We start from the raw sequence: 16,149 nt of genomic DNA, 5'->3' as shown, positions 1-16,149 counted from the left end.
AAAGCTTATTTAAAATAAATATGAATAAAAAAATACACAGATATTACAAAAATAGTCAATATTTAAAGTTACTTGTGTCCGGATTGTAGTAGACAGGCTGGGGGCAGTGCTCAAAGCGTCCAGTTTCCCGGATGGAGGTTCAGTCAGCGTGAATATGGCGCAGAGAGCACGAGCAGTGCGCTTGTGAAGCGATATGTGACGGCTACGCGCATTTAGCCAGTTTAAGCTAAATTCGTAAAAGAAACTTTTATCAACTCTATGAAGTTATTTTCTCAGCGGACACACTTTACACTACAGGTAGGACTTTTTAAAAGGGACATAATGTGTAAACATGTTCAGTTTGTGTCCCAACGCAGGTTGTTTTTGAGTCAGACAGTAGTTTCGGTGAGTTTGTTCGTCGTGCTAATTCAGCTAATTCCTCACAGCTAGCCGAGTAGCTTTATGCTGCTGGGTGTCTTGACAAAAATGAATTAACGTCGTAAAATATACAAACTAGGTCGACATTATGTTACTAAAGCAGTCCGGTAACTGTCGTTAAAGTTTGCTCTTGTGTTTCCTTGCTTTAAACGGAAATTAATATTAAAAGTTTAACGTTAGTAGATCGCAATCTTACTAGCCAGTTACCAACACAGTTTCATTCAGACTTTGTTTAAGCGAGAGATTTGTCAACCACAACTGAACTGCTTATTAAAACTCTTATAAATTGTACAGTGCATTAGTGTATGAAGGCCTCTAAAACTACTTTAAAGTTTTTGCCTGCACTGCCCATGCGTTACAGTTAGATGAAGCAGCTAGTTACATAAACCCAAACACATCCTCTAATTGTCGGCAATTATTTAAAAAAAAAATAAACAAACTAGGCTTGCCTTCGCCATTGTTAATCCTCAAAAATCAGGAACGATTTCTATGAGGGCAGCGACGACGATCATGCTGACAGTGTCCAAACAGCTGTTTCAAACAACGTATGTGGGATAGAACTCTTATTTTTGTGCTAACTTGCTGTAATCTAATATAATGTTACAAATCAATTAATGTGTACGTGATATACAGAAATGTGTCGAGAGTTGACTTTTGTTTTGTGATGATATGTTTGGTATCGGTGGTTTTGAGTGTGTGTTACATGGCTGCACCTGTAGTATCGATACAAGTTGATTTAGCATGTGTGTCCTATACATTACATCATTTTACTATCTTTAAGATGATTACTTCCTTTTAAAAACAATTATATTTGTCATTTGTTAAAATGTCCAGACTGTCACAATTGTTTTATTTAACCTTAATTATGCATCATCTTCCCTAATAATGGTTTATCTATCAGATATGTAATTCAATATCTCTTGTACCAATGTCTTACCTTACTGTCCTGTTTGTTGGCTTTAGTTTCCTTTATGTATGCCTATAGCTCTCTTCTAGCAGCTGTACATATCTCAGTTTAGGTTTCCAGAAGGTGTGATGGGAAATTCAGACATGGGTGAAGTCTGTACCGGGCACTCCAAACATTCCTTAAATACTTTAGTGCTGGACAGAGTCGCACATAATGTGCAATCTTCCATGCTATCGCTTATCTTAGCCTAGCATTAACTTTTTCGTTTATGTCCAAGTCCACAATTATTTTTTTAATCCTTTATTTTAAGCAGAAGGTTGTTGTAAAATTGCATTCGGTTTTCTTTGTGGGTTTTTTCAGTTCTTTTTTATATTTGAGTGTTTTGTGGGAAATGGATGCTGTTTGATTAGTTTATTGTTGCATAATAAATGACATCATTGGAATGGGAATTTGGTTTTTCTTTTGGTTCCTATTCAGTGTTTCTGTGCTTTCTCGCTCTCTCTCACTCATTGAATAAACTAAGGATAGTTTGTAACTGGGTTTGTATGACGACTTACTTTTGTAGCCTCAATGCAAGTCATTTTGTAGTGCATTACCCAATTACCCGTCATCTGCAAAGTGATGCCACTGTTAAACTAGCATGCCTGTTTTGTGAGTTGTTGTACTACACACTGTACTGTTGTCTTTGGTGAGAGAAATGTGTAATCCGTTCCATCAGATGGCCCTCTATCATCTAAGGACCTGTGGTCATTTGTGCATAAAGACCTTGTGTACGTAGCACATGCAAAGCATTGTGGGGTGTCATCACATTACATTTACTGCATTGACTGAAAAACTAAATAATTGTTGTAGCAAACAAGCAAAGTTGTTGTTGCATTATGTATGCAATTACCTGGAACATTCAGGAGTCATAACAATGGGCTGATGAAAAGATTAAAAACATTTGTTTATTCCAAAAAAAAAACTTTGAGACTCCCCAGTCATATAAAATAGATTTCCGGTAATTCATCACAGTAGTGTAGATGTTTTGAAAAACAAAGGGGTTTGAGTAGATCTGTCAGTAATGGAAAATAATAAAACATCAAAAGTGCTATAGGGCTATTGTACTGTTTGACTTCTCAATGTTTTTATTGTTCATCAACTGGAAAAATTGCTCTGATAGTGATCCCTACTGTGTTATTATTATAGCTGTGGTTTGTATTTGTAAAACGTTATTGTTCTTGGTGTGAACATCTTTTTGAGGCTCATCGTTTGATAGCTCTTTGCAAAAAAAAATTCTATTCATGTTTTTATACAGAAAGGAAATGCTCTGCCTTTGAGCAATGAAATAGGGGAACAACTTGCTTGCCATCTGTATGTATGTAGGTACTGTATGTTTCTAGGGGTGTAAGGAAATATCGGTACTGTGAGGGTTTTTTTTTGTTTGGCAATACTGTATCGATTATCAAATATACAATATCTTCAAATATGGTATATATTTATAATAAAAAATTTGTGACAGTTTTTGCATTTGGAGTTCATTTGGTTTGCCGACGACTAGTTAGCATTTTTCTTTTCTTTGAACTCAAACAGTGCCAGGAAGTACTTACATAGGGGCTTTTTTGCATATGGTGTTAAATACTCAATGACAGCTTTCCTAAAATTATATTGTGTAATTTCCTAAAAGAGGTAATATCCCAATATATTGCTTCGCTTTACAGTATTGCAATGTAGAGCAAAATATTGCATTGCAACCTTTGTATGGTTATATGTAATTTCTATCACAAGATTATTGGTATTCCTTAACCTAACGTCCATCTACGCATTTCCACCAAAGCGCACCTTTTTGTTTATTTTTATCTGCTAGCGTCAGCAAGTAAATGCAGTGCAGCAACAAAGCAGTTGTAGCAGCGAAAACACAGCAAAAGAGACAGAAGACGAGCGCGTGTTTAGCACTGCAGGTGATATTGTCCATGCAAAATGCAGTGACCTCTCTCATGTCCTCTCACACACATGTTGATCAGTTGATTTTTTTGTTGTTGCACAAAATACTGAAAGACGATGACTGTTGCCATCATAAGCTTGATTTTATGCCCCTCATTATTAATTTTACTTTGTTTTTTAAAAAAGTGTATTTTGTTAGGTTTTTTTGTTGTAAATGTTCCTATTGGGACCAAGATTGTGCCATTTTCAAAGAGTTTAATTAAATGTTCATGTTATATATTTGGGTTGCATGTGTAAGTAAAAATATAACTGCTAAACTAGGCACGTAATATAAAAAAATGGATAAATTAATGTTTAAAATAATGTTCAAGCGATTGATGTATCGTCAAAAAACACATTGCAATGCTGAGAAAATTTATATTGTATCACATTAATTTGTCTGATTTACACCCCTACTCCCTGGTCAGTGGTCTTTTAAAACAACCGCAGCAATAATTTTTTCCTACTAAGCTAGCTGTATCTTTCAGGTTAAAAAGCCTTAAAGAAGTATTACAAACTTTTTGATGGGCCGTTTTAAGCTGGGCATCAAAAAGTCAGTATGGTTGCTTATTTTAATGCTTAACTGCATAGACAAACTTCTGGCCAGGGCCTGTCTCTGCAACGTTGACCACAGGGATGTCTTTCTCACTGTTCACCAGTGCATAATGGTATGTGGCTGGGATGCCAGATTCAACCAGGAACCGTTTTATTAACACTTAATTGATTAAAATGCTTTTCTGCAGTAGCTTACATACACTGTTATCCATACAAGGCTGTTAATTATTAATTTAATATATTAGGAATTTGTTTATATAAGATGCAATTGATTTAAAGCCTGTACCTGTATGTTTTGGTTAATTTTACAATGGTAATAGCTTTATCTAATACTTGATTATGATCTAATAATGATTAGGGGTGTCATACCATAGTATTGTAACCACAGTGCCAATTTTAGTGTTAGGGAAGAAAGAATAGGGGTGGTGATGGCGCAGTGGATAAGACACACGCCTTTGGTGTGAGAGACCTGGGTTCGAATCCCCTGTGACACACCATTGTGTCCCTGAGCAAGACACTTAACCCCTAGTTGCTCCAGAGGTGTGTGACCATCTTTGACATATATAGCAATTGTAAGTCGCTTTCGATAAAAGCATCAGCTAAATGAATAAATAAGAATTTGTCCACTTTCCAAAAGCACATCATGTCTCATTAACATGCTTCATGTTTGGATTTGAAGTGGTTAAAATAATTCAATTTAGTCTGTCATCTTAGTTGAGCACTGGATATGACCTTTTTAAATGTGCTGTCATGATTTGTGAGTTCCTTTTTTCAGTGACGACAGATGACTGTGGTGTTTCTGATGTAAAATGCTCCCACGCAGTTGTTTATCCTTTTTTGCATGGACCCTTACCTGTCCACTGCCGCACATCTGCCAATTTGCTTGAAAAATTGCAAATATGGTTCTCAAATGAAGTAATTTAAGTAATTGTGACAAGCCTATGTCTGATTATAACATTATGACACAAACATTGATAAAAATGATTTCATTTAAGTTTGCTACCCAAGCAACCTTTCAAGCAGGAAAAATCCTCAGCAGACATTCAAATTGTTTAGGTAAATGTGGTAGTATATTGCATTTGTGTATGTGCGTGGTAAAATGCTGCTGTAGGGTAGATTTTTACTGGAGCACCTGCTTTCGTCAGTCATGTTTATAAGGAACAGGTGAGGATGATGCATGTTCACAGGTGCAAGTAATTATTGCAAGCCTCCTTCTGTTTAGCCTGTCATCTTTCTACATGCCTGATTTAATCTTATTAAAGGTATTATTAAAGCAAGTAGTATAAAATCAGTGCCATCCGGATCAAGAGTTGGTAGGAAGCTAGTGAATTAACCGGATCTGTCACTATTTATGCCCTTGAAAAAAAATCCCTCACCACTGGATTGCGACCGGGTATGTGTTGGTGTACACAATTTACTACAGCTGAGTTACACGTGTTTCTACGCTCACTACAGGGCTAAGTGAAACTATTTGTTTTGTTGTTTGTTGTACTATCAAAATGAATTCTGATTGCTCATTAATGTGTGAATTGTTTACATAAGAGGATTGATTGAAGCTGTTAAAATAAACACTTAAATAGCTTTGTTTTAACACACGTATACATGGAAGCATTGATAAACAAGTACACACATAGAAAAAAATAAATGATTAAATAATGAACATATCTCTCAGGCCGAACATGCATTCCCCAACATCGAATGTACACATGCTTTTTCATCCTTTGGATGGATGTTTTTGTGATAACGATAGTATAATCCTCCAAACTTCACTTGCTGGAAAATCACATAGCTGATAGATTACACATCGAGTGGACATCAGTTCACATCAGCACTTGAAAAAATACCTAACGTTCACACACTGGTTTCAAAGCACCTAACGCTGACCTCATGCCTCCGCTGACATCTTCACAAATAATCAGATACGCTTCAAACGCTCCAGCACTTTAACAAAATACCGTTCGCTGTTTCATCGTCCCAGGAAGCAGCTGACTTTTCCCAGGATTAGTCAGACTCGGGTTTGGGAGGGGGTTTCGGCCCGCACATATCAGAGTCCAGTCAGTGTTTGGCTTTAGGGAGTGTCTTTGATACCCATGGAGAGAACGGGCAGGGCTTTTGGAGAGCATTTGGAAAGCTGGACGGCATTGTTTTGTGCACTATAAAGACAGTGTTGTTGAAATGCTCAATGTGAGAAGGTGCACACTTTCACTTGAAAAGCTAACGTGGGTCTCTTCTGCTTGAATAAACAAGGCAGTCTTGTTCTTGTCAGTCTGTGTAATGCTTTTTGTTAAATATTAGTGTTTAGATGAAAAGCAGATATTAATCCAAACATTTACATGAATAAATACTCTTATATCCTTATAAAATTTATAGACATTTGTTTTTGTATATGTCCCTCTTTCCCTTGTTTTCATTTGTATGTAAATGGCCATTTTAAAATAATGCTAAAATCTCAATGTCTTTTATTCTTCTAGGTCTGATGCTCGGCTGCAGTCATGTTCAGCAAAAAGAAAAAGCAACGCATCCAGATCTCAGCTCCCTCTAACTTTGAGCATCGTGTTCACACTGATTTTGATGAGCATGAGCAGAAGTTTGTGGGGCTTCCACGTCAATGGCAGAGCCTCATTGAGGACACGGCCAAGAGGCCGAAACCCTTTATTGATGCCTCCGTTATCACTACTGTAGAGCCACGAAAGGTAAGAAAGATGTGATCCGTTTTTGTGTCACTATGTGTGTGTGTTACTGTTGGCTGGTTAGTTTATGAATGTGAGCAACCAGCAAGTTTTGGATTTACTGTGACAATAACCAAATGATTGATAATAAACAGATTTTTGTGGCTGAGTGTCTTGGCAAAGAAGCCGTTGGAATGAAAAACCGGTTCTCAGCTACTTGTAAACATTCCTAAGAAACGCATGCACAAACATTTAAAATGGCTTTGTTTGGAAAATGATTACGTTGGGTTCTGATAATATTTTTGAACCATCTGCTTTTTTATACTGCAGTGGACAGAGCACTGTATTTAAAACATTGCAAGGTTAATTTAACAGTAATACGAGAGAGAACTAAAGAATAATGCAATGAAAAATAAGCTGCTCTAATTAGTGATGTCCTTCAACACTACATATAAGAATGCGTTTGACCTATTCATTAATAACAGCTGACGTCAATCACATCTTAAACTTGTCTTGCGCCATTTTGAGTACCTGAAGTGGTCGCAAAAGAACTAGAAGCTGTGCCTTCAATATGTTGAGAGCATCAAAATATTTATTTTTACAACACTAAGAAGGCTCAACACATTATACTTTGCTCGAAGTATCATCTGGATCTCTACACATGAACGCGAGCATTGAGAACATTGTTTGTGTACACAAAAGAAGTTTTTGAACAACTGACTTTGGCTGTTATGGTATCCACTCGCCGCCATCTTGCCAGTCAAGATGCATCGATCTCCTAATGTGACATAAGGAGGGAGGAGAGTAAAGATGGATAGCTCCTAAAGGATAATTTGTTGTTTTGTCGCAAGTGGAAAAACAATACTGACCTTCTAGTTGAAAAAGGAGCCTCATGAGATTCATTCATTCACATTTGTAAATCGATTTTTTTATGTTTGGTAAAGATGGCGAACGGACACCATAACAGCCAAAGTCAGTTGGTCAAAACCTTTCTTTTTAGTAAACTCTGTGTACACAAACAATGTTCTCAATGCTCGCGTTCATGTGTAGAGATCCAGGTGATACTTCGAGTAGGAATGAATGGGGCTAGGCTAAATGCTAACAAATTTTTCATACCTTTCACCCACACCATCCAAATCTAAATACTCATAATGTTTCTGTATGTTTGTGTGTAGCAGGCAATCGTACGGGGTCGTAAGATCGGTGATGATGGCTCACTTACGTGGCTGCTGGATGAGTTCGAGACCATGTCGGTAATCCGCTCAAACTCTTTAAGAAGAGACAGCCCACCACCACAGCCCCGTCGAGACTCCGGTTCATCAGGAGGGGGTCAAGAAAACGGAGAGCACCCCCACCAGCAAAGGTACGAAGCGTCTCTTATTGCAAAGTGAATGTGTGTTTTCTGCAAATTACAGTGACAGTGTTGACACTGTTTCCTCTCTGTCTGTGCAGGCCCAGACAGCAACATGAGCAACCAGGTGTTGATCACAGACAGCCCCAACATCCATCCCGTTCATCCAGAGAGGACGGACGCCCTTACCAGCAGCCTCGTGGTCAAGAGCCCAGCAGACACAAAGATATTGATTGGTCAGGAGGGGCACCCGTGCCCAAGCCAAGGGAACGAGATCGAGAACCCCGTGATCAGGTTGTCAGAAGAGAGGGGGGCAATGATAAGAGACCCAAATCCAGCTACACAGGGCGAGACACCAGCCCACAGTCACCCCGTGACAAGAGACCACTCTCTGGGCCAAACATTCGCACCCCCAATCTACCCGTTACGGATGGAGTGATTAAAACTGCACAGCAGGCCAGCCGACCTTTCAACACGTACCCACGATCTGAAAGTGATTCTGGGAGAAGCCCCAGTGGCCAGGTACATAAAGAAAGATCAAAAGATGATACTCCTGTTCTGAAATATTATTTAATATTTTTAATGTTAAATAGAAGGGATGTTCGATACAGGGTTCCCACGATCATGGAAAGCCCCTAAAATTGGATTTTTGTGCATACAATCAGTATTAAATGAATCATTTACTAGTTATCACAAAAACTAGAGGTGTGGGAACCATGTAAATATTTGCTTATGTTTTAGGTGAATATTTCTGAAAATATTTACTTTCTACTCTCTCAGGTTTTTATCTATCCATTTAATATTTTCAGGATTTAAAAGCAGGCAAATCTCATGAGTCTCCCCATCAAAACGGCCCCTCGTCCGGTGTAGTCAGAGCTGGCAGCATTGGAGGTAAACCTGCCTCTCAAGGCCAGCACAGAGCAGAACCCCAGCATCATGCTTCCCACCCAGCTTTGGGTCCTGAGCCCCCTCACGGCCAGCATATACCCCCGCCACCAAAACCGCAGGCCCCGGCAGCACCGCCCCAGCAGGCCCGCTCACCTCAAAGGGAGCCGCAGCGGGTTTCCCACGAGCAGTTCAGGGCCGCTCTGCAGATGGTGGTTGACCCCGGGGACCCACGCACTTACCTAGACCACTACATCAAGATCGGTGAAGGTTCCACTGGTATTGTGTGTATCGCCACAGTGAAGACCACAGGCAAACTGGTGGCTGTGAAGAAGATGGACCTGAGAAAACAGCAGCGACGAGAATTGCTGTTTAATGAGGTGGGCACCCACACGAGAATTACACAGTTGTTTTTTCCCTCTATGCACATTGCATTCGAGAAGAGTGGAGTGGTAATGGTCTGATAAACGATGTATTTGTGCTTACACCTTTAAGGTTGTAAGTGAAGATCCTCAAACATTTCTCCTCAACCACTTAATGTGAATAAAAATAGGAACTCCCTGCTGACTTTGTTTCTTGTTTCCAAGGTGGTGATCATGCGGGACTATCACCATGAGAACGTGGTAGACATGTACAACAGTTACTTAGTAGGCGATGAACTTTGGGTCGTCATGGAGTTCCTTGAGGGCGGAGCTTTGACTGACATTGTTACACATACTAGGCAAGTATTTCTTTTATATGAGCATAATTTGAGTGACATGTTGAATTAAATGCAACATGTAATTCAGATTTGGATTTGGCAGATACTTTTTGGCTTTAATCAATGTTAGCTGGAACGAATAGGATGGTATTGCACAACTTCTTGCTGTCCCAACATGGATTGAGCTTCACATTTTTTAAAAGAGAAAACTTGTGTGCCTTTTGGAAGCTTTTGTAGCAAGGAGTTGAAATCTTTTGATTAGTGGCCAAGATATTGGTAAAATCTTAAATCTTAATTTTGCATCATTATCATAAAGGGTTGGTTTCCCCGACTTATCCTAGTCTGTTTGGCCCAGAGAGTGGTATCCTATAGGAATGAATGGGGCTAGGCTAATGCTAACACATTCAAGAAGCGCTGTACAAAGATTAAAAGTGCATGCATTGAAAAAAGATAGACATGTATTAATTAATCTAAATTGAGGTAAGAACATTGTAAAATATTGAAAAACTGTGGTTTTTTCCTTTAAGATAGGAAGTTTCTGTAATATGCCAGCTTTTCATCTCTCAAACTTTTGCATCAAGTTTGTGAAAACTCAGCTAAAGTCGTATTTTTTTTTGTTTTCTACATCATGCATAATGTAAAAAACATCAACCTTGATATTGACTGAGGCCATGCCAAAGATCGAAATCAAACTAGATTGAGACTTAAGCCTGGATTTCACAGACAGGGTCACACATGTGCTGCATAGAAAATAAGATGTAGCCTTAACCACCTGTTACTTTACAATGGTTCACCACCACTAGGTGGCACAGCAGTCCACTGTAACCTGGCATTCACAATGTATGATCATCAATGTATATAATTTGCTCAACATTAACAGTTTCTAATGTCTTGTGCTTTTCAGGATGAATGAAGAGCAGATTGCCACAGTGTGTCTGTCTGTACTAAAGGCGCTCTCAGTGCTTCACTCTCAGGGAGTCATTCACAGAGACATCAAGAGCGATTCAATTCTTCTCACTCATGATGGCAGGGTAAGTCCCTCACCTTTGTAAAAAAACTAGATTTGCTTGATTGTCTGAAATAATGGCCCTGCAGTTGAGCTGAAGCCTTGCATGTATTAGATGTGTCAAATTATATTATGAGCCCAGGAAACTATCCCTGCTGTGTGCTATTATTTCTTTGTTTCCTTCAAGAAAAACAGGTTTTGCAGACTTAATCTTTTGTGTGCCTGGACCTGTATTTCCACTAGTGCTTAGAGATGATCCAAGGGTGCCATCCTGTGGTGCATGTGCAGTGTGTTTTTTGAAAATATGCTCATTTACCAGCTCCTCTAACATGTTTTGTTATATATACAGTTTTGGAATCCATTCAGCTGATCTCCGGGTCTGTCTGTACCAGTTTTAGCATAGCTTAGCATAATCCATTGAATCTGATTAGACCATTAGCATCGTGCTAAAAATAACCAAAGAGTTTCAAAATTTTTCGCCGTAATAATCAAGGACTTTGCTGACATACCATGGCTGCAGCAGGTGCAATGATATTACGCACTGACCAAAAATAGTCCCCTGCTATTGAAAGTACCTATTGGGCGGTGTGTAATATTGCGCCTGCTGCAGTCATGTTGTGGCAGCAAAGTCCTTGATTATTACGCCAGAATGAGAGTATAGTTCTTAGCCATATCTGCCTAGAAAATCGCAACTTTTAATTTTCAGTCGGTCTTAGTACACGATGTTACTACAGAAGAGTCAAGTTTTAAATAGGAAAAATATTGTAACTCTTTGGGTATTTTTAGCGCAATGCTAATGGTCTAATCAGATTCAATGGATTATGCTAAGCTATGCTTAAAGTGCTAGCGCCAGACCTGGAGATCAGCTGAATGTATTACAAAACTGTAAAAATCAAATGTTTAACTAGCTGAACAATTAGCATATTTTCAAAAATAGTGGTGTCCCTTTAAGAGTTATTATTAGTGTCATGCTCATTTAAAATAGCAACGTATACTTGACGTTAAAGAGATCTTTGTAAAAACGACATTGTTTTTATTTTTTTGGTTAGTACTTCTTGCATTCTCAGAAATGTAAACCACCTTTCCGCCTGTGATACCAAGCCCTGATCCTCTTTTGGTGCTGCTGAAATAGACCACAGCTTTTAGCCAGGGTTTGTCTTTGACATTGTATGTGGTTAATTTGGCGGAAGCTCATTTAGTCACCCTCAGCTGTTTCTCGGCAGGGGCTTCATGTTAGGTCAAACACACATACACAGTCATGTTTCATTTCCTCTTGCCATGTTTCTAACACTGGTTGTCATGCAAGAACCCAGAAGCATACAATTGTGTAGTTAATCAACCAAGGGGCAGTTTCTCAGACAGGGTTTAATTTAATCCAGGACTTTTTTTACAAACATACCTTAAAAAAAAGGTGTGTATCTTGAGACACAACAATAGCACTTGTGTATGTTAAGATGTGTCCCTGCAAGATGTTTTTAAATTAAGACAGCTCAAACATACGTTTTAGTCCGGGACTAGGATGAGCCCTGACCGGGAAACCACCCTTAAGTGTTGTAAATCTTTCACAGAAAGTTTGAAGAGCTTCTCTTGAAGTTGAATGAAGTAATAATTTGCTAAGCAAAAGAGGACTTTCACACGCTTTCTGCAATGTAATTTAATGTAGCAATCGATGTGTCAAATGTCAAACACGTACGATTTACAGTATTTGGCCTCCACTGTGTATTTCGTCTTTTTTATTTTGTAATTCATTATGCAACATGCTAAAAGACATTGTTAAATTTACACAATTTTTGCTAAGACGTTAAAAAAAAACAATCTGTTCTCTTCTTCTCTTTTGCAGATAAAGCTATCAGACTTTGGCTTCTGTGCCCAGGTATCGAAAGAGGTGCAACGCAGGAAGTCTCTTGTAGGAACGCCCTATTGGATGGCCCCTGAGCTCATCTCAAGACTCCCATATGGCCCAGAGGCAAGACAAATCCCCCTTTACCGATGAAATCATGCTGCAATATTGCTGTCTCCCCTGCAGAAATTTTGTATGTGACAGCCAATTAATACCTTTCTCATAGGTGGATATTTGGTCACTTGGAATAATGGTGATCGAAATGGTGGACGGAGAACCGCCGTACTTTAATGAGCCTCCGCTCAAGGCTATGAAGATGATCAGAGACAACCTTCCACCTAAACTCAAAAATCTCCACAAGGTAACCACACCGTGTCCTCACGGTTATTCATGAGGGCAAAAACCGAATTAATATTTAAACAAGCGCGCACTGACCTGTTAAGTCACGTTTAGCGTGTTTTGCACTTTCACAATGTGTTTTTCTGTTTCCCCAGGTCTCGCCACTTCTCAAGGGATTTTTAGATAGGATGCTTGTACGAGATCCTGCCCAGAGAGCTACAGCTCAAGAGCTGTTAAAGCATCCCTTCATGACTAAAGCAGGTCCTCCTTCTTGCATTGTCCCTCTCATGAGGCAGAATCGCATGAGATGAGAGGACAAATCAGGGCGGGATCTGACGCAAGCCCTCTGCTAAGCGCAAAGCAAAGATGGAGGTCTACTCCGCACGTTTTAACCATTCTATGATTGTACAGGCCATAGATACTGAAGACGCTACATTGAGAGGGCTTTGTACCATCTCAAAAAACACAGATGTGGTGACATGAAATAGACATGATTGGAGGTCCCTACAGTGTTCTGCTTAAAGAATGGCCTTTTTGATCCTTTGGCTTTCTGGGTTCTTCCCAGAAATGCTAGAAAACATCTCGGTGTGCTTGACTTTAAAGACTGCGCTTTTGAATGAACTGAGTATGTTGAGGTTTAAACATTGTGAAAATGAACCACTTGGATATTCTAATCTGCCATCAACGTAAAGCAACAGATATTCATGGATTTTCCAAAACCTCTCCGCACTTCATCTTTTGCACCAGGAACACACTACTCGATTGGTTTTTAAATGGGAAAACAACTACTGAAGAAGATTCTTTAACTTAAAAAAAAAAAAATGAGAGAGAGAGAAAATATACGTTCCTGTTATGACACTAAATGATGGTAAACACTGGAGGTGTTTTGTTTCCGATTGTTTTTTAATTTTGTGTTTTTAATGAGCTATATCAAATAGTTTCCATGCTGTTTTACAATGATTTTTTTTATGATTGCGCTGCACTCCAAATGATTTTCACACAAAAACTTCCTCCTTTAATTCATTGTTCCACTTTTTTACATAATAAAGGGGGGAGGTGTGGGTGTGGGACTTCTTATTCAACTGATTGAAAAACTTTCATTCGCACATTAGTTTAAGTTGTTTTTCCTGAAGTCTGCCCAACATTTGAATTTCGGTCTCTTGCATATTTAAAGTATCAGAGATTTTCCCTGAAGGATTCACCTGTGGTATATCCGATGAACGGCAAGTTTTACTATACTTCTGTATAGTTTATAGTTGAGCATTCTGTATGCTCTCGTGTATTAGAGTTTGTTAGAAACTGAAATGAACACTATAGCTATAAATTTTGCTTGATCCCACCATGTGACAGCTGCTAGAACTGCTACAAAAAAAGCACACACAATATACAAGCAAACATGTGTTCGAACACTGATATATGAATAGTCATTTACACTACTGCTCTCCACATCTAGAACCCAATGTCATCATTTAGGATAGTACCTTATTAGTTTGCACCTGGAGAGCAACCAAAGACTCTGATTCTGATGTCTGACAGTATGTTTATAATATCAGTTAGTCTAAACATATTTCTGTGTATTTGGTACACTGTCCTAGTACACTACAAACCCACTACACCACACATCACATCGCTTATATTTGTTTTATGGTCTGTCACTAACTTGATTCACAAAAGATTAACCAATAACTGAAAGACTGTTTAAAAATTATTTAGATTTGGTATTCGTTGTAATGAAAATAGGTTGGACCGTTCATGCGAATCAGGTCATTGGATGGTTGTCTAAAGCTGTGAGGGCAAACTGTACAATTGGCAGTTTATTGATCATCAATAAATTGATTAAGATGTAATGTAGAGAGAGATTAATCCTAGACTGAAGCAGTGGCCAATGTATATATGTTTGGTTATTTAAACAAAAATGAATTATTTGCCTAATCTTGTAACACAGCAGCAAGCATAATGCTAATCTTAGATGTGAAGTCATAAAAAAATTAATGATTGACGGACTGCTGTTATAAAAAACTACTACGTTATTTTTACCCACCAGGACTATATTTTGTTTTTTTTATTGTGGACTGTTACTTTTTTAAGAAGTATGACAATCAGGCATTTGAACAAAGTATGTTTTCCAGTGATAGCATTAATACTTTTTCAATTAGGAAGTAGCATGTATAGGGTCACATTAATGTTTATAAAAATGTTCTAGGCATAAATTGTGATTTAACAAACTGCACTGACACAACTTTGAGATTGAGATCGTTTTTGGTAGCATTCTAACAAAACAATAACAACCTTAATGCATGTAGATCTTTTCTGCAACAGAATATGTGCCCTTTTCCTTTTATTCATTTCTTTTAATACACCTGCAAATTTAAACTGTTAGCTTTTGAAACCGGAGACCTCTCTATAACCCGAAGCCTTATTTGTTTGGATGCGTGAATGGAAAATGCTGTACTGTGAGCAAAACGGTTTTATTTGCATGATGCGCATTTGCCTTCATTCACAGGTTTAAGATGTATTACATTCCCAGACAATATGTGAGCGTGATCTGTTTGAAGATATGATCCGTTTTTTGTGTTATGTTTTCGAATGTTGTTCGTTCGGTGCTTGCATAACTTTGGTAACGTTAGCAAATGCTCTCTGGAAGGGTACATTGTTTTATAATACGGCTTTCTTTTATTTAGTTACATCCCAGATTGCCTCTGCATTTACACTAAATGGATGTTCCGTATTTTGCTGTTGTCGTGTAATTTTATTTTTAAGCCTAATAGGTTTCTAATTTCTAATCTTGCACTGTAAACAAATTTAGTTTTGTTTTAAAGTCTGTAACCATAATAGACTGTTGTGTCAGCATGTACATATTTGAACAAAAACCCTTTTGTCTGAGATACTGAATAGAAGAACTGAAGACTCGAACATTCTGACCTAATCTAGATGACAGATTGATTATTTTGGATTTATGTGTTAAAGTAATCTTCAACAGCCTTTTGGATTCACAACTGCTACTGACAGACCAACATGTTTGTGAAATGTAAACTGGTTCATACAGTTTCCCTTTGTTTTGTTCATTTTATTTTTTAAGTATTGACATTTTTCATTGACAGCCTATGTCATTTTCCTCTATCATATGTGAAATTTAACTGGTGGTAAAATGGACTTCAAACTGATTTTGAGAGTTTTCAAATACAGTTTTTAAACCTATTTACCTTGTCATTGACTTCCTTGATCTCAAAATTGTAAATTTTACTTGAAAATTTCACAGTCATCACTATGCAGATGTTTAAATTCTTTTCAACGTGCAAGAAATGCAATGTACGTTGCATGTACTCTTGTTGCACTTGACGCAACATGAAAAAAACGAACTTTGGCAATCCTCAGTAAACCTAACAATTGTATAGGGTTTCAGCAACATGTACAAATGGCTTTTGTGGAACAAACGTCACTTCCGGTAAACTTCAACAAAGAATTAATAAGTATATTATTTCTAATAACGAGAAAATTACCTTAGTTAAAATCATAGC

At 38.1% G+C, this 16,149-nt stretch overlaps 1 protein-coding gene across 2 annotated transcripts; it reads left to right on the top strand.

The window, feature by feature from the left end:
- Window positions 1–158: 158 nt before the first annotated feature.
- On the top strand, window positions 159–15,829 carry pak4 (p21 protein (Cdc42/Rac)-activated kinase 4). Of its 2 annotated transcripts, XM_065281064.2 has the most exons (11): window positions 266–297; window positions 3,171–3,264; window positions 6,313–6,534; window positions 7,686–7,873; window positions 7,963–8,383; window positions 8,671–9,126; window positions 9,334–9,467; window positions 10,351–10,477; window positions 12,293–12,418; window positions 12,519–12,653; window positions 12,787–15,829. In XM_065281064.2, the coding sequence occupies exons 3-11, from the start codon at window positions 6,334–6,336 to the stop codon at window positions 12,940–12,942; spliced, it is 1,944 nt and encodes a 647-aa protein (XP_065137136.1). In that variant the 5' UTR covers window positions 266–297; window positions 3,171–3,264; window positions 6,313–6,333; the 3' UTR covers window positions 12,943–15,829. The 2 variants fall into 2 exon arrangements, with proteins under 2 accessions (XP_065137135.1, XP_065137136.1); XM_065281063.2 differs by lacking the exon at window positions 3,171–3,264 and having other exon boundaries at window positions 159–297.
- The last annotated feature ends 320 nt before the right edge of the window (window positions 15,830–16,149 follow it).

This window comes from Paramisgurnus dabryanus, chromosome 8 (assembly GCF_030506205.2).
Source record: "Paramisgurnus dabryanus chromosome 8, PD_genome_1.1, whole genome shotgun sequence".
Lineage (NCBI taxonomy): Eukaryota > Metazoa > Chordata > Actinopteri > Cypriniformes > Cobitidae > Paramisgurnus > Paramisgurnus dabryanus.
Note: the sequence above shows the minus strand (reverse complement) of the source record. Positions and strands in the feature narration are given on the sequence as shown.